The following is a 17795-nucleotide window of genomic DNA, read 5'->3' as shown; positions in this document are numbered from 1 at the left end:
GGCTTATTTCACTTAGCGTAATACTCTCCAGGTCCATTTATGCTGTCACAAAAGGTAAGATTTCCTTCTTTTTATGGCTGAGTAGTATTCCATTGTGTAAGTGTACCACAGCTTTTTTATCCACTCATCTACTGATGGGCACTTGGGCTGCTTCCAAATCTTTGCTACTGTAAATAATGCTTTAATGAACATAAAGGTGAATATATTCTTTCAAATAGGTGTTTTGGGTTTCTTTGGATATGTTCCCAGAAATGAAATCACTGGGTCATAAGGCAGTTTCACTTTTAATTTTCTGACATAACTCCATACTGCTTTCCACAGTGGCTACACCAGTCTTCATTACCATCAACAGGGCGTGAGGTTTTCTGTTCTCTGCATCCTTGTCAACATTAGTTGGTTGTTGATGTATTGATGATAGCCATTCGGACAGGTGTGCAGTGGTATCTCAGTGTGGTTTTAATTTGTATCTCTCTGTTGATCCATGACATTGAACATTATTTCATATGTCTATTGGCCACCTCTATGTGCTCTTCCTCCTCCTCCTCCTCCTCCTCCTCCTTCTCCTCTTCCAGGAAGCCCCTTTAACATTTCTTGTAATCGTGGTTAGGTGGTGACAAACTCCTTTAGCTTTTTCTTGTCTAGGAAGCTTTTTATTTCTCCTTCAATTTTAAAGCATAGCTTTGCCAGGTACAGTAGTCTTTGTTGTTGCTTTTCATAATTTTGAATATTTCATGCCAATCCCTTCTGGTCTGCAATGTTTCTGTTGAAAAAAACAGCTGACAGTCTTATGAGAGCTTTCTTATAACTACCTAATTGTCTTTCTCTTGCTGCTCTTAAGATTCTCTCTTTGTCTTTAAATTTTGCCATTTAAATTATGATGTGTTTGAAGTGGGTGTCTTTGGGTTCATGTTGTTTGGGACTCTGTGCAATGCATGGGCTTGTGTGTTTTTTTCCTTCACCAGGTTAGCAAAGTTTTCAGTCATTATTTCTTCAAGTAAGTTCTCAATCTCTTGCACTCTCTTCTCCTTCTGGTATACCTATTATGTGGCTATTGTAAAGCTTCCTGTTGTCCTAAAGGTTCCCAAAACTATCCTCTCTAATTCTTTTTTCTTTTTGCTGTTTTGATTAAGTGTTTTCTGCCATCTCGTCCTCCAAATCACTGATTCAATCCTATGCTTCATCCAACCTACTGTTTATTCCTTCTAGTGCATTCTTCATTTCAGATATTGTATTCTTAATTTGTGACTGTTCTTTTTGTGTGTGTGGTTTCTATGTCTTTTTTCATGCTGTTGTAGTTCTCACTAAGTTCATTTAGCATCCTTATAACCATTTTCTTCAAACTTTATTCTTTTTAATTTTTTTATTGTTGTTCAGGTACAGTTGTCTCCATTTTCCCATCACCATTTCCCCCCATACCCTCCACTTCCTGCCCTCAATCCTTCCCCTCATTGGCTTTGTCTATGGGTCCTTTATAGATGTTCCTAGATGACCCTTTCCCTTCTTTCCCCCATTATCCCCTTCCCCCGTTCCTCTGGTTGCTGACAATTTGTTCTTTATTTCCATGTCTCTGGTTATATTTTGCTTGCTTGCCTGTTTTGTTGCTAGGTTCTACTTAGAGGTGAGATCATATGGTATTTGTCTTTTACTGCCTGGCTTACTTCACTTAGCATAATGCTTTCCAGTTCCATCCATGCTGTTGCAAAGGGTAGGAGCTCCTTCTTTCTCCCTGCTGCATAGAATTCTATTGTGTAAATGTACCATAGTTTTTTGATCCATTCATTTACTGGTGGACACTTAGGTTGCTTCCAGCACTTGGCTATTGTTAATTGTGCTGCTATGAACATCGGGGGCGTGGGTTATTTTGAATTGGTGTTTCAGGATTCTTGTGGTATAATCCCAGCAGTGAAATTGCTGGGTCAAAAGGCAGTTCCATTTTTAGTTTTTTGAGGAAATGCCATACTGTTTTCCACAATGGCTGCACCAATCTGCATTCCTACCAACAGTGTACTAGGGTTCCCTTTTCTCCACAGCCTCGTCAGCACTTACTATTTGTTGATTTGTTTATGATGGCCATTCTGACCAGTGTGAAGTGGTATCTCATTGTGGTATCTCATTGACATTTCTCTTGTTCTTTCATTTGGGGCACATTTCTTTTTCTGTCCATTTTGGCTGCCTCTTTGTGTTTGTTTTCATATATCAGGTTGATCTTCTATGACTCCATGTCCTGGAAGAGTGGTCTTATGGAGTAGGTGTCCTGTGGAACTCAGTGATGCAATCTCCTTTATCACCTGAGCTGGGTGCTTCAGGAATATCCTTTGCGTGAGTTATAAGAACCCTCCTGTTGTAATTGAGTCTTGATTGCTATTGGCCCATTTGTGTGTGGGGTCAACCCTCAGGCTGGCTAACTGAGGATCAACCCTGACCACAGTGTACAAGCTGCTGTACAGATACTGACCACATGGAGCAGAATTTGCCTTAGCAGGGTCTAGTGCCTGCTGAGATCTCTCTTTTGGGTATGTTACTTATGAAGGTAATTAATCCCTTCTCTGATGTTTTCTGAAGCTGGCTACTGGATGTGGTGGTTCTGGGGCCTCTTGGGAAGAACTCTGGTGCAGGTCCTGGGCAACCAGTTTAGAGCTACAAATTGATCCACAGTTTGTGACTTCTTCTGCTAAGTCTGGGTGTGTGGAAGAACAAGCTACACTAAAGCCAACTTTTACCAGCACTGGGCCTAGGGACAGGTCAGCAAAAGCCCTGAGGCACCCTGAGATTTGTATTACCTGCCTCCACCTGACAGTTACCTGTTAGTCTCAATCACTGAAAGAGCCTCTGGCAGTACTTGAGTTGCATGAGGTAGGTTCTCAGTGATTCACCAGGTAGGGGCAAGTGATGTTCACATTGACACAGGTTCAATCTCAGTGCCGGTGCTGGGTCTGAGGCCACTCAGCAAATGTGGCATACCAAATCTAGCTGCCACCACTGTGTGCTGGCACACCTTTGTGTTGGGTTGCAGTCTCAGGGAGTTGTCACAAAGAGACCAGCAGTGTTTATGAGGCCCAAACAGATCAACATTTGGCTGTGTGAAGGGAGGACTCTGCACTGCTCGTACATGCTAGGGAAAAATTTTCTTTGTGCTAGAGCCATGCAACTCAGTCTATCCTGAATTCTCTCCAGACCTCTAAAGGGCAGAGCCACCAGGAGGTGGGAGAAGGTGAGGCTGCCAAAAGTCTAAAGAGTAGGGCTAGCAGACCTCCCTTGAGGAGGAGGCACCAGTCAGGTTCATGGAAAAGTTGGGGTATGGCCCTAGTGCCAAAGCCACATAACTCAGTCACTGACGTCGCCTGAGTCTGCCCAGACCTCTACATCCTGGCCCAGGCAGCTGACTCCTCAGCAGGGCACAAGCTCCACAGGTTGGGGTGATAAGGATTCCATAGGGTGAGGCTATTCCTTTCCCCCAGGCTGATGCCATATAGAAGGGTGGGCTCTACACAAGAAAGACCGCATCTGCGGTGCAGAAGAGTGACTCAGCATAGGGGACCCAGTGGCTGACCCCAGTCTTTCCCCACAGGACTATAGTCTTCTCTGCCCTCCCTCTCCTGGAACCCAGGGTGAGTGGCTGCAAACTAGATTGTGTGCTTTGGCCCTTTAAGAGGGCACCTGTGTTTGTAGCAGACTCCTATATCTCCCCCGGCAGTTAGAATGCTCACTGATTTTCATAGCCAGATATTATGTGGGCACTTTTTCCTGGGTCTGATGCTCTGGGCTCAGGAGCCCAGCTTGGGATTGAGACCCCATACTTGTCAGGAGGGAACCTTTGCCACTTGAGCTATACCTCCAGAATCTTAGCAGCTTCCTGTAGGAATGGGGCCAGCCCTTTTTGCATCTCTGCCCTTCCTACCAATCTTGATGTGGCTTCTTCTATAAATCCTTGGTTATAGGATTTCTCTTCATCTGGTTTTCAGTTGGTTATTCAGGTTACTTGCTCAATATTTTAGTTGTAATTCCAGTGTGGTCCACCTCCTCCACCACCATCTTGGATCCCCTACAGGATTTATTTATATTCATAAAAATTTAATTTTACTAATTTATTTTATTTATTATTACTAACTTATTTTAAAATAAAGTCAAATGAAAACAAATAAATGAGTAAAACTTTGTAGTACTCATTAAAAGAGACCTAAACGGACAATAAGTCCTGTAGTAGAGGAATCCAGGTTAAATTCTTGAAAAAACTGTCCTTGTTTTCTGTGATATAGTTGGTTTTATTTTTTTAACTTAAATCATTATGGTATGAAAATATCCAAATTCAAGAAATACATTTTATTTTCAATTTAATCTTCTCTAAGTAAGCACATTTTTAATGAGAGAAAAAATGCAAACCATTTTATTTTCACTTTTCAAAGAAAAGGTCAGAGTAACTCTAAGCCTACTGAAAGAATTAGTTTTTAAGTTGTTGGAAAGGTCAGAAAGAAAAAAATATTTTTGGAATTTTTAAATCTTGATGACTTTAATATAGAAAGTTCAACAGACTAGGTTGTTTTTCCTACTGATATGTAAAGTCTCTTAAAATACATTTGCAATGAAATCTTTACAGACATTTACTGTAGATTATTCTGTTGAATTAGTCATGATATCAATATGGACACAGATATTAGATATATACAGCAAAACTTGTATATATGTTATAACTAAAAGTGTGATTTGTGATGAACTAAGCAAACAAATAGGAAGTAGGGCTTTAAAATAACTGCTCTTCCATGACTTTTATGGTAATAAAAAGGGGAAAGCAGCATTTAAGTGTAAAGAAATTAAAAAGAAGTCTTTGTCTAGTGAAATAGCACAAAGATTCATTTAAGGAGAATACTCACAGACATGTAGTTGAAAGTTTTTATCATATCAAGGTTGACTAAAAGAAAAGAAAACACCTTTTATAGTGACAAACCTTTCTAGAATGTATCAGTGCTTCATTCTGCAGCACTAAGTGCAATATACTGCCCCGAGCTCTTTCTCTGAAGGATGGGGACACTGCAGGCCACGGGGCTCTCACTCAGCGCACCTCCCCTTACCTGAATGGTCCCAGACGTAGCTGTCAGAGATGAGTATGTACTGACTGCAGGACACAATTTGGAATCTTCGGAATCCTTCAAATGAGCTTGTTTGCTTATAAATTAGTTTTTTTTTCTAAACCTGAAATTTTCTGGAAGCATTTGTTGAGGATACTGGTTAATTAGATTTTTGTCATACTGTATCTGAACGGATTACAGGTGGCTAGAAGGAAATAGTGCGGTGTTGTAAATGTGGGGTGGGGTAATGATAAATTTTCAGAAAAACAATACATTTTGATAGGATTAAACTAATTTGAGTTTTCTTCAATTCAGTGTTTACAGAATAGCTTGAAGTGCAGAACCTAAGACCTATTAAATTCCTGGGAACGTTTTAAAAGTTTAATAAAAACTCACATTTATTGATGTGGGAACAGCTAGAATCTTAAAGAAATTAATTTTTTTCCTGAGACATAATATATATCTAGAATTAGAAGCAACTTCAATCGGCCTAATGAAATATCAGCATCATCACATTGTTGCTTTTATCTTTGAACCTCAGAGACCATAATGCATTATTTAGCAAGTTAAAACGAGTTCAGGCCGAATCCCTTTTAAATTTAATTTAATCTCTTTTGATTTAGGTCTGAGAGTTAAGAGGAAGAAAATGTAGGGGTGAGCAAACAATACATTTTTAGGAGACTGAGAAAAACTTCATAGGCTACTTAAAGTTGATCTTATCAAGTTACTCCTTTACCTATGCAGAGCCACTTGGGACACAGGTTATGGACAGATTTCCAGTAGAGGACATACAGGCAATCTGCCTGAAGCCAAGTGCAGAAGTGACCCAATACCCCCGTGGACTCCGTGAGAGTCCACCACACTGTCCTAGTCCTTCAGAACTGGGAACAACATGTGAATGTGGTGCCCATTTATAATTCATCAGATAAACCAGCAAACTAATTAAGAGAAATACATTCTTTTGGAACTGCTAGCAATGTTTCAATGATCTTAAGGTCCTCTGTGTTGAATCCTTTCTTAGACATTGAAAATTGAAGTTAATTTTTTTACTGTGATTCCATGACTTGCGTTGAATAGATGGTCTAATATGGCTCTAATAGATGGTCTATATTTGTCAATCCTAGAGCACATAAAACGGTCTGTGCCTTCATTAGCAAGTTTATGGTACCTTGGAGTTTTGCAACTGCTACTTGAATATGCCAGATCCAGACTTACCTTGACATCATTGTTACAAGTTCATTAAACTTTTCATTTCATTACAGTGTCACATTATAAAATTATTCTTCCAAAATAATAAATATTCTTTCAGATATTATAGACTGCTAATCACAGAAAGTAATGTACTCAGCTACAGGATTTTGCTGATTTATAGAATTATTACAGCATATTGAATGCTTACTTTGACACACAAAAACCCTGAAAAGTCAGTAAAGCAGTTATGAGTACCGTTCTCACTCTCCAGCTTCAGGAAAACTGAGCTGTCTGCCTAAGGTCACAGAAGACTAAAGTGTTGTATCTGGATCTCACACCCTGGTTTCCAACTTCATGTCCCATTCTCTGTTAACATGGACCCCACCTAACTAATCTCAGTGACCACATATATACAAAAGCCAGGTTTATTCTCTCTCTCTCTTTCTTGACAACTTGGAGTTGATAGATACACAGTTGGAATAATACCCAAAAAGGCAAAACTTGGTAACTGTTTCCTTCCCCCTCTGGTTTGTCAGTTGAAGGAGAACCTCCAAAAAGGATATATGTAGTATAGAGAGTGGCACAGTTCAGACACTGGCCTCAAAACCACTAGAGCCCTGACTAGCTGGAATGGCCTAGCAGGTGGTCCTCTCTTGCTCAGCCTTTCCTGTTTGTGGGTGTCAACACATACCATAGCAGAGAGAATTGAAAGGTAGTTTTTTTAATAAGCACTTAAATGGTAGCTTCAAGAGCAAATTTCATACACATATTGATATTTAGACTAGTGTCCTATAGATTTGGAATTCATTAGGACTTGTGATTATAGCCAGAAAGTCAGACAGAAAAGTAAGATGAACTGGCGCATCATCTGCATAACCATAGAAATGTGAGTTACAGATTGATGGTGATTAGAACAAAGGAAACTGGCTTCATTTTAAACATTAGTCATTCCAGGGGTCCTGATTCATTTAAACTCCCCTGTTGACATCATCCCAGGGTGACATCCTCACACAGAACAGTCCAGGTTGTACCTGACAGCCAGAGCCCAGATGTAACTCTGCTCCCCAAAAGTTGCAGAGATATTAGCAAGAACTTTTCAAAAATAAAACTACCTGTGTTACATGATTACTTTCCAATTGTTCAATTTTTTCCATTGTTCCATTTTTATCTACATAACCAATTATGTATTTTAACTGATGTATATATTAATTAAATGGAGTCTGTAAAATATACATAATTTAATAAACTTTTAGTTGGGAATAAATAACATCCTTAGAGCGTTCAGATTTCAAAATCGAATAAATTTATTTTTCACAAGAAAATTCTCTTCAAGAAGCCCTGATCTATAATTTGAAGTCATGTGGCTAAAACGTCAACTCAGTTTGGGAAGGCTCAGCTCCCGCTGGCACTGGCTCACCACTGCAGGGACACTTTGCCTTTGCATGTCTTCTGGGCAACTCTCTCTGACAAGTGGGCCATGGTCCCTTACCAACCATGGCCGTAGAAGCCAATTGTAGCCTCCTGGGCTCAGAATTTCTAGTTTTCAATATCTATAAAGTCCTTTTGATCAGATTAGAAATAAAAGGAATTAGCTACAAAGTCTTAAAATAACTCTGTTACTGAATTGTCTTTGGATTTTTCTAAACACTTTACTGAGGTACAAAAGTAAGCCACTTTGTAATCTTTCATAGGTAGTTATTTAGTTCTTGTATTGGTTTCCTAGGGCTTCCATAACAAAGTACCACAGACTGCGTGGCTGAAATGATAAAAATGTAAAAACGTATTTCCTCACAGTTCTGGAGGCTGGGCATTTGAGATCAAGGTGTTGGCAGGCTTGGCTTCTCTGAAACCTCTCTCCTTGGCTTGTGGGTAGCTGTCTTGTCCCTTTACCTTCACGTGGTTTTTCTTCTGTGTCCTAATTTTCTCTCATAGGATCAAGCATATTGGCTTAGGCCCCACCTTAATAACCTCATATTAACTTAATTGCCTCTTTAGTAAAGACCCTACCTCCAAATACAGTCATATGTGAGGTACTAGGGGTTGGGCCTTCAGCATATGAATTTGGGGAGATGCACTCAATTATTAATCCCAACTCACTAGAACCCCGTTTCTCACTCTCTACTGGTGGCTCGATTCAGTGTCTCAGTCTTGTGGCTAATCCTTCATTTCCATGCCTTATTAGTCCCTTTTGATTTAGGTCATCCCAACCCTGGTCTTTGCTTTTTGGCTGCAGAGACTCAGACTTCCTCTTAATTTGTTTATGGATAAGGCCTCTTAGCCATACATACTGTGATTATTCTCTGCCTCTGTTGCTGTTATTCAAGTCTGCTCTTTTCACATCTGTTTTTCAGTTGTTCACCCCTCTTATGTTCCCTGTGGCTTTTAAACTCAAGTCTGTGGCAGTGTTCTCTATACACTGGAAACTGGAAACAACTCAAATATCCATCAAAAATTGAATGGATAAATCATGCTACATTCAGATGATGGAATGCTATATAGTGGTGAGAATGTAGGAACTATTGCTACTTAAGCCATGGATGAACCTCACAAACATAACTTTACATCTTTTGCCACCTACTTGATAAGGACAGTTATGCCATAGGGTCCATGAGCTCAGCAGTAGAGTTCATGGTCAATGAATATTATTGAGTACCTACAATGTGCTAGGCGATGTGGAAATGCTTTTGTAGATAGTCTTATTTAGTTCTCACAGATTTATGAAATTAGATATTGTTTCTATACAGTGTAAAATGCAGGCTTAGAGAGGATAATTTATAAAAGGCAGATCTGGAATTGAAAATCCTGTCTTCTGACCCCTGTCCCAGTACTAGTGCCAACATGCCACATGGCCAGCCATCCCTCTTTCTCCTCCACTGACTGTGGTGTGCAGGCTGCACTGGACCCTTAGGTGGTAATCACCTTGACTACACCTGGTCACACACTGACTGGGGCTCACAGCTCCGAGGTCTCCCTGTTCTTTCCCTAACTCCTCTCCACAAGGTGAGAGAGAAACAGTTCATACCCTCTCAAGGAACTGGGAAGCATTAGGGAGGAGCCAAATCACACACTGCTGATGACTTCCAAGGGCTGTCGAAATAAGCAGTGGTGCCAGACTCTGACCCAGAATTTTAGAATAGGAAGTCCCAAAGCCTCAAGCGTGTCTGTCTTGGAGCTGTTTCAGGGAACTCAGATAGATGGGATACTTTAGCTGCAGATCTTCTTGAGATCTAGTAGCTTGTGAATTTAACCTGGTTTCTAGAATTTACTTTTTCTAAGTTCACCAACTAAACCAGGGCATTTGATGACTGAGGAAGAAGCTGGTAAAAACATTTGCATCTACTGGAAAAATGAGGAAAGCCACAGAGAGCACTACTGAATAGTGAGGCTCCAAGACACAACTCTTATTCATAAACTAGTAATAGAATTTGCCTGAGGATGAATTCTAGTTCACTAGTTAATAGTCCTGCTCTAGAATGAAAATGGATACAGTGTAATTCTACCTTATGACACCTGGGTAAATTTGCTGTCTCCAACTTAATAATTTGGTAACAGCATATTTAACATATGGTCTTCCCATCTGTTTTAAAAAAGGAGAGATTTGATCTCTTTGCTCTAAGATAATAATGATCAACATTTAAAGGCCTCCAATTTGGCAGGGGGATGAAATTCTTTTCTGTGACTTCTTTTTTGGCTTGGTATGTATATTTTATTTAGTAGGGGCAAGCTGTTGAGGAGTACATACAACCACTGACAAGTAGAAGAGTTTCACGTCATGTCAATCCAGGGAAACTTTTTCATGGTCTTGACCACATGTTTCCTGACAAGGATTCTTATTATTCATTATATTCTTCAAATCTTCCCAATCATAGAAAATACGGCAATCATGGGAATGGTTTTAAAAATCAAATGTTTGTCCATGAATCCTCCCATGTTTCCTACCACCAACCATCAACATTCATTCCAGCACCAGCCTGGCTGCTCGGGTGTAGTTAGAAACGAGACCTCAAGACCTCTTCTCCTGCTTCCTCCCAGAAAAAAAAGCCATGTTTCACCTCCCCTGCCTGAAACACCATCAATTAAGCATAATTTAAGCAACTAACCATGCTGGTGATGAATGAATCCATACCACTTTGCTTTATTTGAGTGTTGGGACATCCATCCATTTCTGCAAGTAAGATATGAGCGGTCTAGAGCACTTGTATTTGGGGGGACATTTTTCTAAGAGAAAAAAATAACAAAGAAATCTTTAGGACTATGTGTTTCTAGTCATTTTCCTTTTCTTAAAATAATCCCCCAAAGTCTGCCTGTTTTGTAAATCATCTGAAATATTTAGAAGAAGAAATTGAAAATAACAATACTAACCCTTTAATTAGTATTAAGGGTTACTAATTAATTAATCAGTCATTAGGATCACATTTTTGGTTACATATTTCATACAAAGCTGTCTCAAAATATAAATAAGAAATTTTGGATTCATCATCTTAACGTCTCATCCACATTTACTTCTTAATTCTCAAATATGTATTATTAATGTCATCCTCAATATAAGGCTAAACAAGATGAAAAGAAAACAATTTTTTTAAGCCAGACCACCAAGTAGCAAAAGCTGCTTGCAGGTGTGTAATCGAGAAGCTCAATATTAACATAAAATAGGTTCCAAGTAACTTAGAGCCACATTAACAACAGTAATCCTGAGAGTAAAACTGTACTAATTCAGAACTGGTAGTAGATGAGTGGGAACCGAGTGATGTTACTGTGACCACTTGTCCAGGAGGCTTGCTGAGCAAACAGGATAAATAAGCCTCAGGAACAGGGGGAGAGTGAGGTGGGGGAATGTTTACACTTCTCGAAAGGACAAACAAATGATGGATTGTAAAAAAATGGATCTTATTAATTAAAAAGAAGTTTTTCCTTCACAGCAAATATTCAGCACCTTTACTTGGCAACACTTTAATTTTAATAAATTTTTATTTAGATTCTTGAAACTTTATGTAAAATCTAATTAAGTCATATCTAAGTCAGAATCTCCTTCTGTTGAAGTTGGCCATATTATGTGATTTTGATATTTTAAATAATGTGAAAGAACTATCCAGTACTCGTATTGGATACACACAAGTAAACCTGTTATGTGTCCACAGAGAACTGTACCAAATAATTGAAAATAGTTCAAAAGAAGTAAGTACAATCTTTGCTCACACGAGGTGGTATCATTGATGAAATGGTGAAAGAACATTTTACAATAAAGGACTATAACAAGGTCCCTGGGGGGAGCTTAGTCTGCATGGATAACTCAGGAATTTTGGGTACTGAGCAGTTTTATTCCTCTCATGACCCACTGCATTAGTGGGAAAAATGGCAAGGAGTGCTTTGGAACCAACTGGAGACTGATCACTGAGGGCTGACTTTTTTAAATAAATGCAGAGACACAGTTTGACTCAACGTCCTCAGCAGTGCTCCTGGATAGTCAGGAACACACCCTGAGACAGGAGAAGACGAAGTGCCGAGGCCGGTTGTCTGCTGGAGAGGCTACACATCAAGAGTCACATCAACCTCACCTGCAGCGTTCACTGTCTTGCACCTGAATGGTCCAAGTTTTCTGAGAATGTGTTAAGAACTACAAGATAGAAGCTACTAATTGAGCATCCAATAAGATTTATGAATATGGTAGTTGCCCCGTATCTGCAGGGTATGATACATTCCGAGACCACCAGTGGATACCTGAAACCTTAGATAGTACCAAACACTAAATATACTATGATGTTTCCTGTACATACATAATTTTTCACCTAAAAGCAGCACATTGCAGCTTCTCTTTGGCATATGCAAATTACCAGCATCGCTACTCTTGCACTTGGGAGGCATTATTAAGTAAAACAAGGGTCACTTGAACACAAGCACTGTGATAACCTGATAACCAAGACAGCTACTAAGTGACCAATAGGTGGATAGTGCATGCAGCATGGTGCGCTACGCTGTACAGAGCGATGATTCACACCCCAGGCGGGGTAGATCAAGACCACAGAAGATTTTGTCATGCTGCTCAGAAGCACATAGAAGTTAAAACTTATGAAATGCTTATTTCTGGAATTTTTCATTTAATATTTTCAGACTGCTGTTGACCTCAGGTAACAGAAATTGCGGGAAGTGAAATGGTGTATAAGGCGGGGCGGGGGGGGGGGGGCCAGGGGGCTGCAGCATTGTTAAAAGATACATGGATCCTAACAGAAATAGTGAGAGTCTCAGCGAAGAGGTCCATTAGGGCAGGAACAACCATGATGGAAGTGGGGGAGGAAGGAGAGGAGTTGAAGCCGATGTTGCCAAAATAACCCACCTAGAGGTGAGGACAGATCAGCTCTAGTGACAGCAGAGCAGCTTCAGGGATGCAACATTGACTGCTGAGAAGACACCAACCCAGAGTCCCTAAGGCACTAGGCACAGTGGACACAGTTCACAGGGCCCAAGATACTTTTAAGGACCCATAAAAATGTTATAATTTTAGTCTCTCTTGAAATCAAAACCCCCAAATTACTAGTATAATAGTGGATATGTAACAATAAATCTAGTCAACAATATTTGTCTTTATACCAACTTAGTCATAAAATACAATTTTGAACATTTTTTATGGAGGAAGGGGCCCATGAAAGTCATAAAAGTCCCCTAGTACCAATCATTCAGGTTAAGTAAAGTAAATGTGTCCATGGTGGGCTTGGAACCCAGCAAGTTTCAGTGGAGGAGGATGAAAGTTAGAGACCGTAGAGATTGTTACATGTGACTTTCTCCCACTAACACATACACAGTCAGGAAGGATGTCACAAAAAGTGCCAATCAGCACGTAACACAAACCAAAGGTACAGGAGTTATACAGTAGAATATCAGTAGGGTCATTTCCTTATTCATCCCAGAAAACTTCCCAGAAAAGCTGATGGCTTAGGGAAGCTTGCACAAAAAACAAATAATGCTGGAGGTGGAAAAAAAGATATTGAGGGAGAAGTATGTGGAGAGCCAATTGGCAGTCCCATGTTTTTAAATGCCGTGTCACTTTAAATAGAGAGACACCAATTTCTTCACTGCAACTTTACTACCTATATCAAGGAATCAGAAATCACATTGTTTCCAGCTAAAAACAGATCACTGACCCAATGGTGAATTTATTATGATTTGTGAATTCTGCATAAGAATCTCTAGTTAAGAAAAGACAGAACTCTGTCCATACTTCCCAATTGTTTACATCTAGATCTGTGCTTCCTTTGGGATGTTTGGAAATAAGGATTGACAAGTATACCCAGATTTAGTTCTATTTGTGTCACTTTTTAAATTTACAGATCATTCAGCGGGAGGGGGGAGAATGAGGAAAAAGATACAGGGAATAAGAAGCATAAATGGTAGGTACAAAATAGACAGGGGGACGTTATGAATACTATGGGAAATGGAGAAGCCAAAGAACTTATATGCATGACCCATAGACATGAACTAAGGTGGGGGAATGATAGTGGAGGGGGTACAGGGCAGAGAGGAATACAGGGGAGAAAAATATGGGACAACTGTAATAGCATACTCAATAAAATATATTTAAAAATTAAAAAATAAATACATTTACAAAACATTCTGTTGGGGGGAATAAGTTAAAGGTAACTGTGACAGAACCAGCATGGTAACCACCGTCTATGTTGGAAGAAAAATGTACAGGAACACACTGACTGGGGAGGGACAGAATGTGGTAGACAGGTGTGGCCAGCATGCAGCTGGGAAACTTTGCTCTGACATTTTCCCATGTTGGAAGCTTGAAGAGAGCATAACACCCTGACATTTACCTTCCTGAGTAAAGGAATGTAATCCTGGCTCTGCTCATAAGAGACAGAAAAGCCATCAGAAATTAACCTTTTTGTAGCCAGTTTCTTGCAGGTACATTTAATTTCAGGGTCCAGAGTCTATGGGATTCAGAATTTTTTAGCATGTACAAAACTGAATACCATTCCATTTCTAACAGAGTTGCCAAAATGTTATAGATGGCAGGTATTTATTTACAGGTCTGTATATATGAAGAAATATATTCAGTACACTCACACTTGTACGCTTGATGGTAGTTTGTCTAGCCTTAAAACATTCATCCTAAAACACTGTTTCATCTTCAATGCTGTAAAGACAAAATTTGGGGAGAAATGCATGAAAACATCAGGCTTGTTATTTTTATTATTTGTTTTTTCTCAACTTTTGACAATACATATATTAATTTTTGTAATCAGAATAAAAGCAAGACTTTAAATTCCATTAGTAGATAATGTGGGTTTGTTAGAGATGACTACTATTGTAGTCCTTTAATTTTCCCCTAACTTAGAATATCTCCATAGCTTCTATTTAATATCTCTGATAAAAAGAATCTGGATTATTATTTATAGATTAAGAATAATAAAAATAATTTTTAAAGTATACAACTTTATATAGTAATAAATAGACTTTGCAACTAGAAAATTGCTTATGAATATGGAACCATGGAAATACATTGCATGCACCCAAAATAGATCACAGAAAATTCCTAGTAAAGATGCCATTTAACAGCATTGAGTTAGCATTTTAATCAGAATTACAGGTGTACTAAAGCTTATAAACCTAATAAGATTTACAGAATAAAAAAAAGGGTGAGGCATGACATGCCGAGGAGATGGAAGAGACAAACATTTTGTTAGAATTGTGCTTGAGTGAAGTTATGGGTAGCTGATTCTTATTGACCATTGTGGGTTGAAGAAAATACTTCTCAAAAATATTTGCTTGATTCAGACTGTATCATTATACTGAGAAGTGGTTGCTGCCCAAAATTTGGTTTCTTAAACACCTGCAGGTATGGCCGTCAGCAACAGCAGGCAGTGAGGGCTGCCTGGGAGAGCCCTCCAGCCTCCGGAAGCCTGGTGGCGAGATGACAGCGTGGTAGACAAGGAAGCACACGGCTGGGGCTCTGGGTTCCCATCCTGGCTCAGCCACATTCTAGCTTTGAGGCCTTGGCCACATCACTGTGTCTCTTAGCCTTGATGTCCCAAACCACCTAGCATAGATAATTCATACCCCACAGAGATCTCATGCAATTAAAGAAGTAAAAATACACAAAACACCTAGCAGAGTGCCCATCACAAAGTAGCTTCTCCAGATACCGTATTTTTCAGACTATAAGACGCACTTCTCCCCCACAAATTTGGGAGGAAAAAGGGGGGTGTGTCTTATAGTCCAAATGTAACTTACCTGGCTCACTGGAGGTGGTGTGCGGTGGAGCGGGGTCACAGAAAGCAGAAGCAGAACCACATTTTTTGCTTCAAATTTTTTTCCCTATTTTCCTCCTCTAAAACCTAGGAGTGTCTTATGGTCTGGTGCGTCATATAGTCCAAAAATACGGTACTTTAGTTCCCTCCCTTGTGAGACCGGCATGGAGCCAACACCCCTCATCTTATACCAGAAGACATCTGGTAGCTTCACAGCCTGGCGTCCAGCCTGAGAAGATCCTGTAACTTCCAGTACTTTTTATTCTATTTCTTATATTCTATATTTTAAAAAAAGAAGTGAGCCAAAATTGGGTTTTCTTAATAATTTTAGTATCATTTGCTATGCTTTCTGTGTTTCACTCATTTATGCCTGCTCTTATAATAGAGGTTAATGAAAAATTATTCTCAAGAATTATTATTTGTAAGAGAAGCTATTATTTTATATATGTTATTGCTGAGGGAACAGAGAAATATCAAAGAATTTTCTACAGCAAATCACCAAGAAAACAAGCTTAAAAACATCTCAAGAAACTCAATGAGAAAGTGGGAACATGTGGTTTTGAAATATTATTTTAAAAGGAATAGGCTGAAATAATTGCTGGAGGGTGTCATGATGGGGTAATCCACTTAAAGTCTCCCTATTCTTTTCTGTTGTTGCCAAGAATCACGTAAAAGCACACAGGCTTAACGTAATCTAAATGAACTTACATGCTTGAGTGTATATTCAGTGAATGTTTCATTTCTGCTGAATTCATGATATTTCAAATAATAAGTTAATATTTATCCTTTGGTATGGTTATATTTAGAAACTGAGCTTGAAGTCCGGATAATTGTGCACATATAGTTCTTACAATGTTTTAAGCCACTGACTTCAAAAAAGGAAAAAACCTGTGCAGTTGTATTACTGTCCACCCTGGAGCCGCTGATAAGCAAAGTTGTGTTGTTTCATGAATTGCCAAGTCAGTTATCATTTGGGTTCTGAATTTTAGATATGCTATCCTACAAGATAAGTGGACAAGTCAGAAATAACACAGCTTAATTTTAAGATACCAGGTGGAGATGGCGATATGAGCTGGGGGAAATCTCGCTTTGATATATGAGTGCATTCGCTTGAGTTGGCAGCGGTGTTAGACCCTGTACCTGGAGCCATGGCGATGTCATTGTGGCAGACCTTCCGGTTCTGTTCTCGGACTGCACCACCCTTGCAAAGCAGTGAGGCTCTTGGGGTAATAACTCAAAAGCTAAAGGCTATAAAGAAAAAAACTGCAAGCAGGCACTAACATGGGTATCATGACTCTTTTCAGGTAGTAGGTGTAACCTTGAAGAAAAAGTGGCACTGTCTTCAAAAAAGTGACCTGACTCTGGCTTTGGTGGGTTTTTCTGCAAGAAATAAAAAGCACCGCATGTGTTAATTATACATCCTTTCTAGCTGACCACTGCTTTGTTCTAGAGTTCAGCATGAAAGGACTAATTTTTGTTTCATTTTTTTGTTTGTTTGTTTTAGTAAAATGGCATGTCTGTTGCTAATTCTAGCTATTAGAGTTGCACATGTGAAAAATATCTATATGTAGTTTATGGATTGGTAGCATTTCAAATAAATAGTGTATTGAAATATTGACCTGAAATTTTTTGAGATGCTCATCAATTGATATTTTTTTCTTAGCTCAAGATAAGTGTCTGAATTATTTTTTAAAAATTATACCTTATAACATTAGGTTTGTTCTTTTAAGTATGTTAGGGATTTAAATATAAGCATGCCACCCTGTTTATTGCTATCTTATTAGAACTTCTTGCAGCATGTAAAGAATTCTTCACAAATGATTTTGCTCTTTTGAAAAAAATAATAAGCTGCAAAAGTATTTGTTAAATTATAATTTGTAAATGAGTGTAGTTACAAAGCTTATAGCATGTAATGTTTCACTGAAATAAATTTTATATTTTGAAAAAATGTAAAATAGTTTAATAGTGCCATAACAAATCTTTTCCCAGAATTCAGAACTATATGCATCTCTATTTTAGGAGTTCACATTGCATCATTAAAGAGTAAACCTGGAATCATTATGCACCCCAATTTTTTATGTAGTCAATCAGTATTTCCCTTTATTCTTCCACAAGTCAGGTATTCTAAGGATTCTGGCCCTATAAACTTTTCAGAACATATATGATAGTAACTACTGTTATAGCTGATGAATAAAATCTCTTGTAGGTGATACTCCATCATGGAAATAACACTTTATCATTCAGTAATGCTAGTTCTGGAATAAAAAAGCAAAGAAATAAACTTTGAGCATTG

The 17795-nt window shown here is 38.9% G+C and overlaps 1 protein-coding gene across 10 annotated transcripts in view; it reads left to right on the top strand.

The window, feature by feature from the left end:
• Positions 1-17795, top strand: part of PEX5L (peroxisomal biogenesis factor 5 like) — a 208557-nt gene that overhangs the window by 110897 nt on the left and 79865 nt on the right. For 4 of the 10 annotated variants that reach the window (XM_024563879.4, XM_045198337.3, XM_053918115.1 and 1 more), the window contains one exon: positions 16807-16872. The exons of the other annotated variants lie outside the window; for them this stretch is intronic. In XM_024563879.4, the coding sequence (XP_024419647.2) occupies positions 16807-16872 (66 nt within the window). The remainder of the gene's footprint in view (positions 1-16806; positions 16873-17795) is intronic. 10 annotated transcript variants of the gene reach the window in all.

The sequence above is a fragment of the Desmodus rotundus genome, chromosome 2, assembly GCF_022682495.2.
Source record: "Desmodus rotundus isolate HL8 chromosome 2, HLdesRot8A.1, whole genome shotgun sequence".
In the NCBI taxonomy this organism is placed as follows: Eukaryota; Metazoa; Chordata; class Mammalia; order Chiroptera; family Phyllostomidae; genus Desmodus; species Desmodus rotundus.
The sequence above is the reverse complement of the archived record's forward strand: the minus strand, read 5'-3'. Positions and strand labels throughout refer to the sequence as shown.